Source organism: Salvelinus alpinus, chromosome 8 (genome assembly GCF_045679555.1).
Source record: "Salvelinus alpinus chromosome 8, SLU_Salpinus.1, whole genome shotgun sequence".
Lineage (NCBI taxonomy): Eukaryota > Metazoa > Chordata > Actinopteri > Salmoniformes > Salmonidae > Salvelinus > Salvelinus alpinus.
In genome coordinates, this window is record NC_092093.1 from 58729463 (window position 1) to 58749661 (window position 20199).

Consider the following 20199-nt stretch of genomic DNA (forward strand, 5'->3'; position numbering starts at 1 on the left):
GTCAAAACTGTTCGCTGCTCTGGCCCCCCAATGGTGGAACAAACTCCCTCACGACGCCAGGACAGCGGAGTCAATCACCACCTTCCGGAGACACCTGAAACCCCACCTCTTTAAGGAATACCTAGGATAGGATAAAGTAATCCTTCTCACCCCCCCCCCCCTTAAAAGATTTAGATGCACTATTGTAAAGTGGCTGTTCCACTGGATGTCATAAGGTGAATGCACCAATTTGTAAGTCGCTCTGGATAAGAGCGTCTGCTAAATGACTTAAATGTAAATGTAAATGTTAAGCCGGAAAAGTGTGAATTCCATTCCTCTCGAGTACAATTCCTGGGATTTGTAGTGGAACCCGGTCGAGTCCAGATGGACCCCAAGAAGGTAGGGGCGGTAGCGGATTGGCCCACCCCCAAGTCCGTTAAGGAAGTTCAGCGCTTCCTGGGCTTCACTAACTTTTACCGCAAGTTCATCAAGAACTTCAGCTCGGTGGCAGCCCCTCTCTCAGCTGTAACCAAGGGTGGCAACACAAGGTTTCTGTGGGGAGAAGAAGCTGAGACGGCCTTCCAAGGACTCAAGCAGCGCATCCTCTCTGCTCCCATCCTGACACTACCGACGGCGGATGAACCTTTTGTGGTGGAGGTAGACGCATCAGAGGTTGGTGTTGGAGCTGTCCTGTCTCAGAGGGGGGAAGACAAGAGGCTTCATCCTTGCGCCTTCTTCTCTCACCGGCTTACCCCGGCCGAGAGGAATTACGATGTGGGGGATCGTGAACTCCTAGCGGTTAAGATGGCATTGAAGGAATGGAGACACTGGCTCGAGGGGGCTTCTCAACCATTTCAAGTGTTTACGGACCACAAAAATCTGGAGTATATCCAGCAGGCGAAGCGGTTGAACTCCAGACAAGCTCGATGGTCTCTTTTCTTCAGCCGATTCCAGTTCATCCTCACCTATAGACCCGGGTCGAAGAATCTCAAACCGGACGCCTTGTCACGAGTCTACTCTCCTGCCATAAGAGAAGATACGGACATGACTGTTCTTCCTGCCGCTAAGATCGTGGCTCCTATCTCGTGGCAAGTTGAGGATACCGTGAGACAAGCTCAAGCCATCGAACCGGGTCCTAAGGGAGGTCCTGCCAATCGGTTGTTTGTTCCCAAGGCAGCAAGATCCCAAGTCCTTCTGTGGGGGCACTCCTCTCGCCTCACATGTCACCCGGGCGTAGGTCGCACCTTGGAGTTCATTCAGCGTAAGTTCTGGTGGCCCACCATAAGAGAAGACGTTGCCACTTTCGTCAAGGCCTGTTCCGTGTGCTGCCAGGGCAAATCTTCTCACCTCCGCCCTCAAGGACTCCTTCACCCTTTATCTATTCCCCACCGACCCTGGTCCCATATCTCGTTGGACTTTATTACTGGCCTTCCTCCGTCCCAGGGTAATACTACTATCCTAGTCATCATCGACAGGTTTTCTAAGGCGGCCAGGTTTGTTCCCTTGACCAAATTACCTTCTGCCAAGGAAACAGCTGAGTTGGTGATTAACCATGTGTTCCGAGTCTTTGGCATCCCGCAAGATATGGTTTCCGACAGAGGTCCCCAGTTCGCCTCAAGGTTTTGGAAGGCCTTCTGCCAACTCATAGGGGCCACGGCCAGTTTATCTTCAGGGTACCATCCGGAGTCCAACGGCCAAACTGAGAGGATGAATCAGGAGCTGGAAACCACCCTCAGATGTATGGTTTCCAACAACCCGTCCACATGGTCATCCTTCATTGTTTGGGCCGAGTACGCGCACAACACCTTGTGCTCCTCCTCCACTGGTATATCCCCGCACGAGTGTCAGTTTGGCTATGCTCCTCTGTTGTTCCCGGACCAGGAGGCAGAAGTCAGAGTGCCTTCAGCCTCGAGGTTCATCAGACGCTGTCGGCTTACGTGGAAGAAGGCACGTCTTAATCTTCTGCGTTCCTCACAGCAGTACCAACGACAAGCCAACAGACGTCGCCGTCCCGGTCCTACCCTGTACCCCGGCCAGAGAGTATGGCTCTCAACAAAAAACTTACCGCTACGGGTGGAGTCTCGCAAGCTGTCCCAGAGATTCATCGGTCCCTTTAAGATTGCCAGGAGAGTCAATCCCGTTACTTTTCGCCTGCACTTACCCAGATCCCTTAAGATCAATCCCACATTTCACATTTCTTTATTAAAACCTGTTGTTTTTTCTCCCCTTATCCCGGCAGGCAGACCTCCCCCTCCGCCCCGTGTCATCGGAGGCCAGTCGGCTTATACCGTCCACCGGATACTGGACTCCCGCCGGGTGCAGCGGTCCTGGCAGTATCTGGTGGACTGGGAAGGCTACGGTCCCGAGGAGCGCTCCTGGGTTCCTGCCAAGGACATACTGGACCCTGACCTCATTCGTCAGTTCAGGGCCCTCCACCCTGAGAAGGCTGGTAGGAACGTCAGGAGCCATTCCTAGGAGGGGGATTCTGTCAGGTTTTGGCCAGGACTGTTCTGGTTTGTGTCACTAGATGTCCCCATTGCACCTTTTTTGAACCTTTTGTTTTTTCCTTGCTCTTTTATTGATTGCACCTGTGTGTCGTTCCCTTGTTAGTATTTAAACCCTGTGTGTTCCTCAGTTCTTTGCTCAGTGTTTGTATGTTAGCACCCAGCCCCAGCCCAAGCCTTGTTGTGAACATATATTTTTCTCTTGTTGGATTTTCCAGAGGTTCTCTGGTTTTGTTCTTGAGTGTTTTGGATTAGTCTTTTGAGGTTTGTTTTTTCCCTTGCTGTTCTTACCACTTTGTGGATTTTCTTTGTATTTTGGAAGATATCCCTTTTTTGCCTCTTGGCTGTATTTTGGACTTTGTGGATTTAGATTCTTTGCCTGAAGATCTTGTTCTTTAATTAAACCACCATCTCTAGTACTGCTGTGTCTGCCTCATCTTCTGGGTTCTGCCGATTATTAGTGACTGTTTCACGCACCGGGTCCTGACAAAGCTCAGAGACCAAACCTATCAAATGGAAACAGGATGCACCTGAGCTCTATTTCGAGTCTTATAGGAAAGGGTCTGAATACGTATGTAAATAAGGTTGTTTAATTTTTTTATACATTTCTAAAAACCTGTTTTTGCTTAGACATTATGGGGTATTGTGATGTCATTATGGGGTATTGTGATGTCATTATGGGGTATTGTGTGTAGATTGATGAGGAAATACATTTATTTAATTCATTTTAGAATATGGCTGTGAGGTAAGAAATGTGTAAAAAGGGAAGGGTCTGTATATACACTGTATGTCCATATAATGGTAAGCCCTGCACAAATCAAAGAGTAGGATACTCACAGACACACTGGTCCCCGGCCAGGACGTGTCTTGCCTCGCACTGGTCACACAGGTGTCCCCTGACCCCGGCTTTACATTCACACTGGCCCGTCAGAGAGTCACACGCTGGATGGAGAGAACCTGCAGTACTACACCGACACTCTTCACACTTCCCACCTGAAGCTGACGGGTTCCCATAGTAACCCACTGCACACCTGAGAGAGGGGGAGAGAGAGGCGGGGGAAGGGAGGGGGGCAAAGAAACAGTGAGAGGGAGAAATAATGTAAATAGAGAGAGAGAGGGAGAGAGCGAGAGAAATAAATAAACAGATAAAGAGAGAATCAAATGGTTGTCTTAGAGTTGTATTGATGGTATCTAATGAAACACTTGACATCCAACAGGCGACACTGTAATACTCTCTCTTACCTCTCACAGTAGCGCCCCTCATAGCCGGGCTTGCAGGCGTTACAGCGGAAGTCTCCCATCACTCCCTCTAGAGCACAGGTAGGACTGAAGCTGACACACAACAATACACCCACTATGTCAGACAGTGTTATACGGACTACAATATCTCCTCATTGCCCCCTGCTGGCTAAGACCTCTATTACCAGAGAACACACTCACTGCCCCCTGCTGGCTAAGACCTCTATTACCAGAGGACACACTCACTGCCCCCTGCTGGCTAAGACCTCTATTACCAGAGGACACACTCACTGCCCCCTGCTGGCTAAGACCGCTATTACCAGAGGACACACTCACTGCCCCCTGCTGGCTAAGACCTCTATTACCAGAGGACACACTCACTGCCCCCTGCTGGCTAAGACCTCTATTACCAGAGGACACACTCACTGCCCCCTGCTGGCTAAGACCTCTATTACCAGAGGACACACTCACTGCCCCCTGCTGGCTAAGACCTCTATTACCAGAGGACACACTCACTGCCCCCTGCTGGCTAAGACCTCTATTACCAGAGGACACACTCACTGAATCCTGCTTGAACTCCACTGTAGACCAAATTAGCTTCAGCATTCTAAGGAAAACCCATTTACTTATGAGATTTAATATGTGCTCTTTACAATAGTGTGTAATCAATATGTGTGTATCAATCTCTTTAAAATACACTATGTGTGGAATGAGACATTTAAACTCAAGAACACTTATCAGAAGAGGTGTGGCTGAGAGGAGAGTGAGACAGGTACCTGTTCTCTTTGAGGGGGCAGGCACACAGCGAGCAGTCACTGACTGAGCCTTTCACGTCGCCATAGTACCCTGAGGAACACACGCTACATTGCTCCCCTGCTGTGTTGTGTTGGCAGCCCAGACATTCTCCTGTGTCTAGGTCACAGGCCTGGCTGTGGTTGTTACAACGGCAGGGCACACACGGCTGGATCAGGGGTCTCTTCCCCCGCATGTTCAGCTCAGTCACTGGTTGGCGGTAGTAGCCCGGGGCACACTCCTACACACAACACAAGTTAGCAACAATGGACAACACCACAATCCAGAACATACACGACATGGTCAAAAGTATGTGGACACCTGCTTGTCGAACATCTCATTCCAAAATCATGGGCATTAATATGGAGTTGGTCCCTCCCTTTGCTGCTATAACAGCCTCCACTCTTCTGGGAAGGCTTTCCACTAGATGTTGGAACATTGCTGCGGGGACTTGTTTCCATTCAGCCACAAGAACATTAGTGAGGTTGTGCGCTGATGTTGGGCGATTAGGCCTGGCTCGCAGTCGGCGTTTCAATTCATCCCAAAGGTGTTCGATGGGGTTGAGGTAAGGTCCTCGCTTTGTGCATGGGGTATTGTCATGTTGAAACAGGAAAGGGCCTTCCCCAAACTGTTGCCACATATTTGGAAAAACATAATAGTCTAGATTGTCATTGTATACTGTAGTGTTATAATTTCCCTTCACTGGAACTAAGGGGCCTAGCCCGAACAATGAAAAACAGCCCCAGACCATTATTCCTCCTCCAAACTTTATAGTTGGTACTATGCATTGGGGCAGGTAGAGTTCTCCTGGCATCTGCCAAACCCAGATTCATCTGTCAGACTGCCAGATGGTGAAGCGTGATTCATCACTCCAGAGAACATGTTTCCACTGCTCCAGAGTCCAATGCGTACACCACTCCAGCCGACGCTTGGCATTGCGCATGGTGATCTTAGGCTTGTGTGTGGCTGCTTGGCCATGGAAACCCATTTCATTAAGCTCCCCCCCAAAAAGTTATTGTGCTGATGTTGCTTCCAGAGGCAATGTGGAACTCGTTAGTGAGTGTTGCAACCAAGGACAGCAGATTTCTGTGCGCTATGCGCTTCAGCACTCGGCGGTCCCGTTCTGTGAGCTTGTGTGACCGTTGTTGCTCCTAGACGTTTCCACTTCACAATAACAGCACTTCCAGTTGACCGGGGCAGCTCTAGCGGGGCATAAATTTGACGAACTGAAAGTCACTGAGTTCTTCAGTAAGGCCATTCTACTGCCAACTCTACAGCCGAATCCACTCATTTGAAGAGGTGTCCACATGCTTTTGTATATATTTTATTACATTTTTTATTTCACCTTTATTTAACCAGGTAGGCCAGTTGAGAACAAGTTCTCATTTACAACTGTGACCTGGAAATAGTGTATTTGGAAATTACATGATATCGCTAGAATGGAAGAAAGACTGGTGTTGAGGGAAGAAAGACTGGTGTTGAGGGAAGAAAGACTGGTGTTGAGGGAAGAAAGACTGGTGTTGAGGGAAGAAAGACTGGTGTTGAGGGAAGAAAGACTGGTGTTGAGGGAAGAAAGACTGGTGTTGACGGAAGAAATTGTGGATAAGAAGATAAGATGTCTGTCAAATCACAGACGATCGTGCAACCCCAAGAGAGATGTGGAAAAACTGTCTTAAAGCAGTCTGACCTGGCAGGACAGTCCAGCATAGCCAGCTGGACACTCACAGGTCTCAATCAGACTCGCCAACTCCATATCCTCCAACCCTTGCTCCGCCTCTAGGGCCGTATCCATAGTGATATTGGATATTCTAACGAAAGACAAATACAATATTGATATGACACAAAAATAGTATGTATGTGTGTGTGTGTGTGTGTGTGTGTGTGTGTGTGTGTGTGTGTGTGTTCTAACCTGCTCTGCTGCAGCCCTGTACCATACGAGGCCTTGATGGTGATGTACTCGATGTTGCTCAGGACTGCCATGAAGTCAGAGTGACTCACAGCTTTCTCTGACACAGAGTTGAAATACTTCCACTTGTGCTGCTCAAGAGAAATCAAAGCATTATATTAGTTACATTATAACATATACTTTTTTTATAATTATATGATATTATTAATGATATTATTAGTAGGATTTGTAGGCTTTAGCTCAGCCGGATAAAACATTATTTTAGCATGTGGGTTCGAACCCCAGATAATCAGACTACTCCCGTGTGGCTCAGTTGGTAGAGCATGGCGCTTGCAACGCCAGGGTTGTGGGTTCATTCCCCACGGGGGGACCAGGATGAATATGTATGAACTTTCCAATTTGTAAGTCGCTCTGGATAAGAGCGTCTGCTAAATGACGTAAATGTACTCCAGCTTTAGGCCTTCTGGTCTCCTTTTTACCTCGGTCAGTGGGACGTCCTGACGGGTTGTTACCCCGTTGTCAGGGGCAGGCATGTCTATGTAGATGACCTGCTTCCCCAGATGACCCCCCCTCATCAGGACCTGAGGCTCGTAGTTGGCCAGGCCGGCCCCATCCATAGCATAGAACGCCACCACGTAGGATAGCTTCCCTCCGTATGACAACAACTAGAAAGAGAAGAGAAGAAAGGTTGAGTATATTTGAGATATTATATGTACCAAGTGACTATTCCATTGGTTCTATTGCACCAGACAAGCTCAGTCAACTGCAGCTATTTGAAAGAAAACAAATACTATTGGAACCCAGGTCTGAAGTCTCATATACAGTGCTCTCCGCTAATATTGACACCCTTGGTAAATATGAGCAAAACAGGCTGTGAAAAAATATCTTTATTGTTTATCTTCTTGGTCTTTCATTCAAAATATTCACAAAAATCTAACCTTTAATTAAAGTAAAATAATTGAAAGAAAAAATAAATGATTAGCATAAAACAACTATTTTTCTCAAATATATGTGTGCCACAATTATTGGCACCCCTTCATTCAATACTTTGTGCAACCTCCCTTTGCCAAGATAACAGCTCTGTCTTCTCCTATAATGCATAATTAGGTTGGAGAACACATGGCAAGGGATCTGAGACCATTCCTTCCGTACAGAATCTCTCCAGATCCTTCAGATTCTGAGGTCCACACTTGTAGACTATCCTCTTCAGCTCATCCCACAGGTTTTCTATGGGGTTCAGGTCAGGGGACTGGGATGGCCATGGCAAAACCTTGATTCTGTGGTCAGTGAACTGTTTTTGTATTGATTTTGAGGTGTGCTTTGGATCATTGTCCTGCCTGAAGATCCAACCACGACCTAGTTTAAGCTCCCTAGCAGAGGCAGTCAGGTTTTGATTTAATATCTGCTGGTACTTGATATAGTCCATGATACCATGTATCCTAACAAGTTGTCCAGGACCGTTGGAAGAAAAACAGCCCCACAACATCAAAGATCCACCACCATACTTCACAGTGGGGATGAGGTACTTTTCTGTATATCTATATTTTCTGTCTACACCAAACCCACCTCTGGTGTTTGTTTCCAAAAAGCTCTATTTTGGTCTCATCTGACCATAGAACCTGGTCCCACTGAAAGTTCCAGTAACGTTGGGCAAACTGTAGGCGCTTGAGTTTGCTGTTTGATGACAGCAAAGGCTTTTTTATGGCAACCCTCCCAAACAACTTGTGGTTACGTAGGTGACGTCTGATCGTAGTTTGGAGACTTTCTGACCCCAAAACCCAACTAACGTCTGCAATTCTCCAGCTGTGATCCTTGGATATGTTTTGTCCATTCGAACCATCCTCCTGACTGTGCGTGGGGTCAATATAGACACACTTTCTCTTCCAGGCCCATTGTTAACATCTCCAGTTGCTTTAAACTTCATTATTGCCCTGATAGTGGAAATGGGCATTTTCAACCATTGAGCTATTTTCTTCTAGGCATTTCCTGATTTGTGCAGCTCAACAACCTTTTGTCTCACATCATTACTGTATTCTCGGGTCTTTCCCATAGTGATGGATGATTATGGGAACTTGGTCTGTGTGTCACCTCATATTTATACCCCAGTGAAACAGGAAGTCATGGCTTACCACTTAAGTGTTCCTAATCACTAAGGTGAACTTAAAATCGTAAAATATGAATGGGAATATACTTCAGTTAGATTTTACTCATAAACATTTCTAGGTGTGCCAATAATTGTGGCACACATGTTTTGGAGAAAAATATTTATTTCACATTTATTTTTTCCAATCATTTTACTTAAATTAAACGTTCGATATTTGTGAATATTTTGAATGAAAGAGCAACAGGATAAACAGCAAAGACATTTTCTTCACAGCCCATTTTGATTATATTTACCAAGGGTGCCAATATTAGTGGAGGGCACTGTAGTCACTTCATGAGGTAACATTGATGTGAGGTGTACTGCACCTTGTTTCCCTGGTAGTGTTTAGGCAGCCTCCAGTAGTAGGGTCCAGCCAGGCTGGGGGTCTCTATGTCCCTAGTGTCTAGCAGCATGTCTGGGTTCTGGTAGTAGACCCCCACTACACTGCCCTGGAGGTCACTCTGACTGACCACACGCAGCAGCTCTGGGTCAGAACCCAGTGTGATCTGTATGCAGATAGATACACACAAACACATGAGTATGTGCATAGACAAACACACACACATGCAGATGCAGACCCACACACACACACTCACAGATGCAGACCCCCAACACACACACACACACACACACACACACACACACACACACACACACACACACACACACACACACACACACACACACACACACACACACACACACACACACACACACACACACACACACACACACACACACACACACAGATGCAGACATACATATTTGCTTCTCCTCCTCCATCAGGAGATGAGGTCTACAGCACAGGAGGTTGATGGAATGGTATCAAATATATCAAACATGGTTTCTATGTGTTCAATGCCATTCCATTCGCTCCGTTCCATCCATTGTTATGAGCCAACCTCCCCTCAGCAGCCTCCACTGATTTACAGCCAGCTCAGCTGTGCCATCTCTTATCACTAATTATGACCAGGAAATAGATAACCCGGCTAGCTACATCTGTGGTCTTTCAGATTCCTCTGTCTGAGGGGGCCGTGGGGGGGGGGGTGCTACACAGGGCACGTGTGTCCTTGAGCGGGCACCGTACGTGGCATCACTAAGCGGTCGCCACCACAACAGATGGGCATCCTATTGGGTATCTTTCTAGGCATTTCATTTCCTCTCTATTGTGTCCAATTAAAATGAAGCTAATTAGGAGCATTGAGCGAGTAATGAGGATACAGATATTGTTCTTCATCCAGACAGATGAGATAGTATACAGCTGGAGAATTATCATTTTGATTTGTTTAACTAGGCAAGTCAGTTAAGAACAAATTCTCATTTACAATAACGGTCTAGGAACAGTGGGTTAACTGCCTTGTTCAGGGGCAGAACGACAGTCACTCCCTGACCTTAGTATTCTTTGTTTTCTTTATTATTTTGGTTAGGTCAGGGTGTGACAAGGGGTGGTTTGTTTAGTTTTGTCTTGTCTAGGGGTGTTTGTATGTCTATGGGTTTTTGACTAGTCTAGGTAGTTATATGTCTATGGTTGCCTAGATTGGTTCTCAATTAGAGGCAGCTGTTTATCGTTGTCTCTGATTGGGAACCATATTTAGGCAGCCATATTCTTTGAGTATTTCGTGGGTGATTGTCTATGTGTTAGTTGCCTGTGTCTGCACTTTTCATATATAGCTTCACGTTGTTTTGTAAGTTTGTTTAAGTGTTCTTCGTTTCATTAAATGAGAAGATGTATTCATCTCACGCTGCGCCTTGGTCTCATCAATACAACGAACGTGACAACGACAGATTGTTACCTTGTCAGCTCGGGGATTTGATCTAGCAACCTTTCGGTTACTGGCACCAACGCTCTAACCACTAGGCTACCTGCCGCCCATGGGCCAAATCATTGTCTGGTTACACCTGACCAAATAGCTTTGAACTCAGAAATAGATGATATCTTCCTGGTAATAACGCATTTTCAGGAAGAACTCCAGGCTCTAAGCACGATCCATTGTTAGATTTGATATGCAGGTTGTTTCTTGGCTAACGAGGTTATAAACAAGACAGAGAAAATGATTCTGAGATAAACCAGACAAATAGAAGCCAAGTTATTATACAGTATTGTTGTATAAAGAACATAAGAGTATCACTAAACAAAGGTATTCCAATCCCAGACAACAACTAGAAAGAATAAAACGTATTTTGTTTCAAAGAATGTGCCATCATTTCATATAGACGTGGCGGAATGAAGGCCGCTCAACACCTTCAGACAATGGCAGACAGTTTCTCAATCCTGTTAGCATAGCCACAAGAGGAAGCAGTTGGGCGGAACTAAAACAGGAAACCAGGGTAATAGTCAGTAGCAGACACACGTTTTAAAACGGTTTGCAATGGAAAATAAAGAATCCAGAGGGTGCAACGTTATAAAACATTCAGGTAGAAAATGCATTGTGCCAAACAGACATATTCATCTGTCAGGGTAAATAGTGTAGAGTGATCGTTCCCCACTGGGGAAAAACTGGTTGAATCAACATTGTTTCTGCATTATTTCAACCCCAAAAATCTATGTGATGCCGTTGAATCAACATGGAAAACTGATTGGATTTGCAAAAAGTCATCAACGTAAAGGGCATTTCCTATTTTTTCACCCAACTTTGAACCTAAATTCAATGACATGGTTACCTTTTTGTTGATTTCACGTTGAATTCACGTTAGTTGAAAACTCAACCAAACTAGACGTTGAACTGACGTTTGTGCCCAGTGGGTCTATTCAGCACATTTCTATCGTCAGCGTTCTGAATGTTTCAATTCACTGAACAGACCCCAGGATGATGAGGGTTTGGATAAGTGGATTGTACTCACCGGCACCCGGACCATCCCACCCAGCTCCTCACAGTCTGAGGAGACCCCGAAACAGAAGCAGGGGCTGCAGCCGGCCGGGTTAGAAACAGATAGGCCCATGGTTCCCTTCTTACACTCATCACAGCCACCTCCGCCCACATTGTCCTGGCAACCAGAGACCAGTGAATTAAAATAGACAACATACTTAGTACGGACACAATAAAACACAACACTATCATAGGCCATAAGGGATATGATATTCCATCATATGGACGATTACTGTTTGTTCACTCAACTAATTTCACCAACAGTTGAAGTACCTTGCACACACAGTTCCCTGGGGCCTCACAGCTGCACACGCCCACTTCTTCATCACAGAACTCCTCTCTGGTGCCGTTGATGTTGCAGTTGCACACCGTGCATTCTGGGTAGCCCCTGTAGCCCATGGCACAGCGGTCACAGTTCTGTCCAGCGAAATCAGAGCGGCACTGGCACTGCCCGTTGGTGATGCCACACTGGGTGGCAAAGCTGCCCATCTCACTGCAGTTACATGACTAGGAACAAAGGGGCAAAGATGAGCTTTAATAAGCACCTTTTATGTTATATGAATTTGCTTGTTACAGTTATAACTTATGAAGCATCTATGTAGGCATTAAAAAGGTATATGTAGGGCTATGTAGGCCTTATAAAGGCTTCTACATGTCCAGTTGGAGAGGTAGGTTTTACCTTACAGCCTGTCACAGTGTCGTGACCCCAGTGACCTTCCTCACACAGATCACACTTCTCTCCTCTGGTGTGGGGAGGACAGATACACTCGCCTGTCGTCATGTTACAGTTGCCATGGGTGTGGGCACACTCACACTCTGATGGGGGGAGTAGAGAGAGAGAGAGAGAGAGATGGAGAGAGATGGAGAGAGAGAGATGGAGAGGGAGAACAAAAGAGAGAGAGAGATGGAGATGTAGAGAGAGAGATGACGAAAGAGAGAGATGGAGATGAAGAGAGAGAGAAAGAGAGATGGAGATGAAGAGAGAGAGAAAGAGAGAGATGAAGAGACAGAGAAAGAGAGAGATGGAGATGGAGAGAGAGAGAAAGAGAGATATGAAGATGGAGAGAAAGAGAGAGAGAGAGAGAGAGAGAGAGAGAGAGAGAGAGAGAGAGAGAGAGAGAGAGAGAGAGAGAGAGAGAGAGAGAGAGAGAGAGAGAGAGAGAGAGAGAGAGAGAGAGTGGGTGGGTGGGTGGAGAGAGCATTATGGTCAGTTCAGATCAGAATGAAACTCAGATGTAAATGTCTGGTAAAGTTTGGGTAATGTTTGTGGCCTTACGTGTACAGCCGCTGCCCTGGTAGTTAAAGTAACTGTGATGACAGCGGTCACACTTGTCCCCCGCCACCCCTGGGATGCATTGGCACCTCCCATCTTCCTCACAGGCCATGGACACAGATCCTGACTGGATACAGTCACATTCTCTGCACCCCTGTCCGTTGAGAAGACCGTGGAAGCCCACCTGGAAAACACCAATTCTTAGCAAATTTCATCAACTAAGCAGCATAATTCTGAGAACCCTCTTGATCTTTCATTCAAACTTTATTAAGCTGTAAAACATCAATACAAGTATATCCAGACATAAAATGTGCACATTACTCTGAGTCTGTTTCCTTGATAGAGAGCATGTAGCAGGAGGCCAAGCGACGTTAGACGCAACACTTCTACGTGTCCAATGACATCGTCACTATCAATCAGGGGGTCTCAATGTCACCAAACATGAACAGGCAGGAAGTACTTCTTATCTCCTGTTATATTACTCATCTGTCTCCATCAGTCCTCTCTGTCAAAACGGTCAACTCTCAGTCCAAGTTGGACCCAATGGAGAACCAGGAACCAGACAGCCAGGCCTTGGGTCAGACTTTACCACAGCCAGAGCATCTGATTCTGGGATTAGAGAGAAACTGCTAACCCTCTTCCATCCCCATCTATCAATATCTATATCATCAATATCTATATCTATATCATCTATATCTATATCCCCAATTGGAATGCAAAATTAATTAAACTTATTGAGAGAGAAAAGTCCAAGATTGCTCTACTGTTTTCTCTAGATAAGGATCTCTAGGTGTTTAAAATCCATGTGTTTTGGTTACATTTGAACAGCCCCTGCCCAGCCAAAGAGCTCCCCTCCCCCCACCTCGAGCAAATAAGCCCCGCTACTGCCCTAAAAACAATCTACAAAATATGTCTCTGTCCCCCTCCTCCTCCCCCCCCCCCTCTCTAACAGGGAGGCGATAGATAAGCTGACCCTGTTAATGAATATATCCAAAACATTGGACTGCCTTCCGACCAGCTGGGCTCTATTGGAAGGCGGGTGTGGGAAGAAGGACACGGAAAGGAGATAAGCGGGAGACCTTGGACACCCACTGATAACTAAGCGTTCCAATGGACTGGGCTGGGGTTAGTAACTTAGTATCTGCTTCCAAATTCCAAATACTCATTCCATGTAGAGGTGTGGGAGTGGAGAGTTGGGAGGAATTACAGGGAAAATAGACTAGGAGGGTAGAAGGGACTGGCCACGTGACTCGACCATATAGCCAGAAAAACTCTTGGCCCTTTGGTACGTGAGCACAGAGAATGCTATACAATCTACATACCTGACACTGGTCACACTTCTCTCCCACCACGTTGGGTTTGCAGGTACACTGTCCAGTGAGCAGGTCACACACTCCCGAGTACGACCCTTTTTCATGGCAACCACAAGCTACACGCAGTGGAGAAATAGGTAGCAAAACATAGTCGTAACATACATGTTAATAACACCAGGACTCATGCTCTTTGTGTTGAAAAGAATACCGGTGAGGTGAGAGTTCACACAGTTCTCAAAGATCCATCGTGATGATAGAATACTGTTTGTTTTTCATGTAGTATAAACAATATGCAGACTTCTTAGCAAGTTTAGTGAAATGAGGCTGAACGGGTGAAGGTATGCAAGCCTTGCAGTATTGCGATGTTCCCCTAGATGTCCCTCTATCCATTATAAAGAGCTATTCTACAGTTGTCTTTCAGGAGAATGAAACACACACATCTGAAGTAAAATTGCACATCCATCATAATATTTTGGACCATGTTTGATGGCCAAATAAGTTCCATTCTAGGTGATGACTGAATCCATCCACATATCTCCCTGTAAATACCACATTCCTATTGTCATAATATAAATGTATTGTCAATGTTGTAGAATGCAGACATTGTCACAAAACCAGGTCTGGGAAGGAGAAGCCTGCAGTATTACCATACCCAAAGGCTAAGGGGATTATACAGCTTCATGTGATGGTTCTAAGACTTCATAAGCTGTTCATAAGCTGCCCTGAGAGGCCAGGTCCCATGCCATATCATATTCAGACAGGGATTTAACCTGACCTTTGACATCACAATGCCGGGGGTAACATGTCTGGGTCTGTATTCACAATGCGTCTCAGAAAGGGAGTGCTGATCTAGGATCAGTCTTACCTTTTAGATCATAATGAATAAGATTACATGGATAAGGTGGGACCTGATCCCAGATCAGCACTGCTACCCTGAGATGAATATGGTTCCTGACCCATAACAGACCTTATTGTTAGGATTAGGTCTAAAATGTGATGTTGGGGCCGGGGTGGAAGCAGATGTAGGTCAAAGTTGAGATTTCATCTGTGCTTGGTTGGCCACGTCCTTCACTCAGCATTCCTCTGACTTGCTAACTGCTACTCAGAAACGTGCAAAAGTGTCTATTTTCTGTCTATTCTCACTGTGTCATTCTGTGATGTAGTTCAGTACATATCATAGACTACAGTTAGATAGATGCTGGTGTCTCTGTTAACTAGTATGTTCAGTACATGGTGGATGTTGCTTATTGTGTAAATATAACTTTGTGGGGATCTGTGGAAGAATCCACTAAAAGGGCAATAATCATCCTCCTCCTCTTCATCATCTTCCTCCTCCTCACCATCATCACCACCACCACCATGGCTCTCTTACCCTGGCAGTTCTTGGCGGTGATGGCGTCACCGTAGTAGCTGTCCTCACACCTCTCACACTGGTCTCCGCTGGTGTGGCTGTGACACTTCAGACACACACCGCTGCTAGTGTCACAGTGGCCCGGCTCCCAGGGGTCCACGTTACCGTTACACTCACACACCACGCACTCCTGGTCTGCCACCGTCGGGTCGCCTTGGTAACCGTTAGCACACCTAGATGTCAAAGTTAGAAGATGAACAAATAATACAAAAAAACTATTAGTTAAATAGTTGAGACTAGTATTAATGTATTGTACTTGAGTTTCACGTATAATTTCCCCATGTAAACTGTTATTAAGTACAGTACCAGTCAAAAGTTTGGACACATCTACTTACTTATTTTTACTATTTTCTACAATTGCAAAATAATAGTGAAGACATCAAAACTATGAAACAACACATGGAATCATGTTGTAAACAAAAAAGTGTTAAATAAATCAAAATATATTTTATATTTGAGATTCTTCAAAGTAGCCACCCTTTGCCTTGATGACAGCTTTGCACACTCTTGGCATTCTCTCAACCAGCTTCACTTGGAATGCTTTTCCAACAGTCTTGAAGGAGTTCCCACATATGCTGAGCACATTTTGGCTGCTTTTCCTTCACTCTGCGGTCCAACTCATCCCAAACCATCTCAAATGGTTTTTAATGCCTTTAAGGGGGTGGAAGGGCTCCATGGCTGGGTAGTGAGCACCCCACACCCAGGCCAAATCAATAGGGGGTGCACATGGTCATATTACCATTGGGTTGAGGTCGGGTGATTCTTGGACAAAGCAAGTCTCTTCTTCTTATTGGTGTCCTTTAGTAGTGGTTTCTTTGCAGCAATTCGACCATGAAGGCCTGATTCACACAATCTCCTCTGAACAGTTGATGTTGAGATGTGTCTGTTACTTGAACTCTGTGAAGCATTTATTTGAGCACTGAGTGGCCCAGCCAGAGCACTGACTTAAACCCGATCTAACATCTCTGGAGAGACCTGAAAATAGCTGTGCAGCGACGTTCCCCTTCCAACCTGACAGAGATTGAGAGGATCTGCAGAGAAGAATGGGAGAAACTCCTCAAATACAGGTGTGCCAAGCTTGTAGCGTCATACCCAAGAAGACTCAAGGCTGTAATCGCTGCCAAAGGGGCTGAGTACTGAGTAAAGGGTCTGAATACTTATGTAAATGTGATATTTCCATTTTTTTTTTTTTAAATACATTTGTAAAAATGTCTAAAAACCTGTTTTTGCTTCGTTGTTATGGGATATTGTGTGGGTTTGATGAAGGGGGAAAAAACTATTTAAACAAATGTAAAATAAGGCTGTAATGTAACAAAATATGGAAAAAGTCAAGGGGTCTGAATACTTTCCCAATGCACTGTATAACTGTTTATATAGTACAGGTTAAAGAAGTGAAGACAAGGTCAAACTGAGAATGTACGGTTTAATACCCTTTAGTCAACATACCTCTCACACTTAGTCCCAGTGTAGCCCTGCTGACACTGGTCACATGTCACCTGCCCAGGGCCCTCTAGGAGACAGGTGGGGCTGAAACTGAAGAAGAGAACAGGAGCGTCAGCAGGGAGGACCGTAATGATGACATCACATTATCTGGTAAGAGCTTTCTATTTATAGTGCTTTTCTAAAACTTTAAGCATTTCATATTGTATGAGTGGAGATCCCACCCCTTCCACCCCCTAACATTGAGAAACACCAGCACTAATTTATTGCTTGGTATCAGTTCACACAACAGCTAACCTAACTGTCATTAAAAAACAGCAATACAGTAAATGGTACAGTTGAAACATTCTGTTGTTGACATGAAACCTACAACAACCAATATCAGCCAGACTCTCCACCACCCAGTGTTCACACATATGTGACCCATCTATCACCATGGAGAGGGATTCTACAATCTGAATGAATGGCATGTTGGCACAGTCACTCACTTGTTCGTTGCCACTGTCAGCGGGCAAGCGCATCTCTGGCAGTCCTCCGGGGTGCCCTCAGAGGGGTTGCCATAGTAACCGTGGAGGCATTGGTCACAGTGGGGCCCAGTGGTATTGTGAGTACAGTCCTGGGGAAAGATTTAAGGCGACAGTGCCCGATAAAACTTATTTCTGGTCTGACACACATGCCCTTACGCTGCCATAGACACACCATTGCAACCAACTTTCTTGAGATGTCTCAACATCCACTGTTAATGGGATAGTTAACATGGCAGTGGACGTTTTAGAGATGTTTCAACATCCACTGTTAATGGGATAGTTAACATGGCAGTGGACGTTTTAGAGATGTCTCAACATCCACTGTTAATGGGATAGTTAACATGGCAGTGGACGTTTTAGAGATGTTTCAACATCCACTGTTAATGGGATAGTTAACATGGCAGTGGACGTTTTAGAGATGTCTCAACATCCACTGTTAATGGGATAGTTAACATGGCAGTGGACGTTTTAGAGATGTCTCAACATCCACTGTTAATGGGATAGTTAACATGGCAGTGGACGTTTTAGAGATGTCTCAACATCCACTGTTAATGGGATAGTTAACATGGCAGTGGACGTTTTAGAGATGTCTCAACATCCACTGTTAATGGGATAGTTAACATGGCAGTGGACGTTTTAGAGATGTCTCAACATCCACTGTTAATGGGATAGTTAACATGGCAGTGGACGTTTTAGAGATGTCTCAACATCCACTGTTAATGGGATAGTTAACATGGCAGTGGACCTTTTAGAGATGTCTCAACATCCACTGTTAATGGGATAGTTAACATGGCAGTGGACGTTTTAGAGATGTCTCAACATCCACTGTTAATGGGATAGTTAACATGGCAGTGGACGTTTTAGAGATGTCTCAACATCCACTGTTAATGGGATAGTTAACATGGCAGTGGACGTTTTAGAGATGTCTCAACATCCACTGTTAATGGGATAGTTAACATGGCAGTGGACGTTTTAGAGATGTTTCAACATCCACTGTTAATGGGATAGTTAACATGGCAGTGGACGTTTTAGAGATGTTTCAACATCCACTGTTAATGGGATAGTTAACATGGCAGTGGATGTTTTAGAGATGTTTCAACATCCACTGTTAATGGGATAGTTAACATGGCAGTGGATGTTTTAGAGATGTTTCAACATCCACTGTTAATGGGATAGTTAACATGGCAGTGGATGTTTCAGATTATTTCCCACTTTTTAAAAAACTGTTTGGATAAACACCCTAGGTAAGTCAAAAATAAAGCTCATAAAAAGTGAACTATCCCTTTAAGTGCACCCAACCGTTAAACCTGACCGCTAAACCTAACCAGTAAATCTAACCGCTAAACCAAAAAGCTAAACCAAACCGCTAAACCTAACTGCTAAACCTAACCAGTAAATCTAACCGCTAAACCAAACCGCTAAACCAAACCGCTAAACCTAACCGCTAAACCTAACCAGTAAATCTAACCGCTAAACCTGACCGCTAAACCTAACCGCTTAACCAAACCGCTAAACCTAACCGCTAAACCTAACCGCTAAACCTAACCGCTAAACCGAACCGCTAAACCTAACCGCTAAACCAAACCGCTAAACCTAACCGCTAAACCTGAACGCTAAACCTGACCGCTAAACCAAACCGCTAAACCTAACCGCTAAACCAAACCGCTAAACCTAACAGCTAAACCAAACTACAACAGGCGCCGACAGAGATGGCCGCCTCGCTTCGCGTTCCTAGGAAAATATGCAGTATTTTTTTTTTTTTATGTGTTATTCCTTACATTGGTACCCCAGGTAATCTTAGGTTTCATTACATACAGTCGGGAGGAACTACTGAATATAAGAGCAACGTCAACTCACCATCGTTACAACCAGGAATATGACTCTCCCGAAGCGGATCCTGTGTTTTGCCTTCCACCCAATACAATGGATCTGATCCCAGCCGGCGACCCTAAACAACGACGCCGTAAAAGGGGCAAACGAAGCGGTCTCCTGGTCAGGCTTCGGAGACGGGCACATCGCGCTCCACTCCCTAGCATACTACTCGCCAATGTCCAGTCTCTTGACAACAAGGTTGATGAAATCCGAGCAAGGGTAACATTCCAGAGAGACATCAGCGATTGTAACGTTCTTTGCTTCACGGAAACATGGCTCACTCGAGAGACGCTAACGGAGTCGGTGCAGCCAGCTGGTTTCTTCACGCATCGCGCCGACAGAAACAAACATCTTTCTGGTAAGAAGAGGGGCGGGGGTGTATGCCTTATGATTAACGAGACGTGGTGTGATCATAACAACATACAGGAACTCAAGTCATTCTGTTCACCTGATTTAGAATTCCTCACAATCAAATGTCGACCGCATTATCTACCAAGGGAATTCTCTTCGATTATAATCACAGCCGTATATATTCCCCCCCAAGCAGACACATCGATGGCCCTGAACGAACTTTATCTGACTCTTTGTAAACTGGAAACCACACACCCTGAGGCTGCATTCATCGTAGCTGGGGATTTTAACAAGGCTAATCTGAAAACAAAACTCCCTAAATTCTATCAGCATATCGATTGTGCTACCAGGGCTGGTAAAACCTTGGATCATTGTTATACTAACTTCCGCGACGCATATAAGGCCCTCCCCCGCCCTCCTTTCGGAAAAGCTGACCACGACTCCATTTTGTTGCTTCCAGCCTACAAACAGAAACTAAAACAGCAAGCTCCCGCGCTCAGGTCTGTTCAACGCTGGTCCGACCAATCTGATTCCACGCTTCAAGACTGCTTCGATCACGTGGATTGGGATATGTTCCGCATT

General features: G+C 45.4%; 1 protein-coding gene across 1 annotated transcript in view; it reads right to left on the reverse strand.

The window, feature by feature from the left end:
- LOC139583363 (laminin subunit alpha-1-like) overlaps window positions 1-20199 on the reverse strand; it is a 109209-nt gene that overhangs the window by 30949 nt on the left and 58061 nt on the right. Inside the window, exons 16-30 of the mRNA XM_071414351.1 lie at window positions 17356-17483; window positions 16874-16960; window positions 15389-15600; window positions 14026-14132; window positions 12707-12887; window positions 12110-12246; window positions 11704-11937; window positions 11405-11548; window positions 8890-9069; window positions 6900-7085; window positions 6424-6551; window positions 6202-6322; window positions 4499-4755; window positions 3726-3815; window positions 3321-3514 (exon numbers count right to left, since the gene is read on the reverse strand). Of these exons, the coding sequence (XP_071270452.1) occupies window positions 3321-3514; window positions 3726-3815; window positions 4499-4755; window positions 6202-6322; window positions 6424-6551; window positions 6900-7085; window positions 8890-9069; window positions 11405-11548; window positions 11704-11937; window positions 12110-12246; window positions 12707-12887; window positions 14026-14132; window positions 15389-15600; window positions 16874-16960; window positions 17356-17483 (2386 nt within the window). The remainder of the gene's footprint in view (window positions 1-3320; window positions 3515-3725; window positions 3816-4498; window positions 4756-6201; window positions 6323-6423; window positions 6552-6899; window positions 7086-8889; window positions 9070-11404; window positions 11549-11703; window positions 11938-12109; window positions 12247-12706; window positions 12888-14025; window positions 14133-15388; window positions 15601-16873; window positions 16961-17355; window positions 17484-20199) is intronic.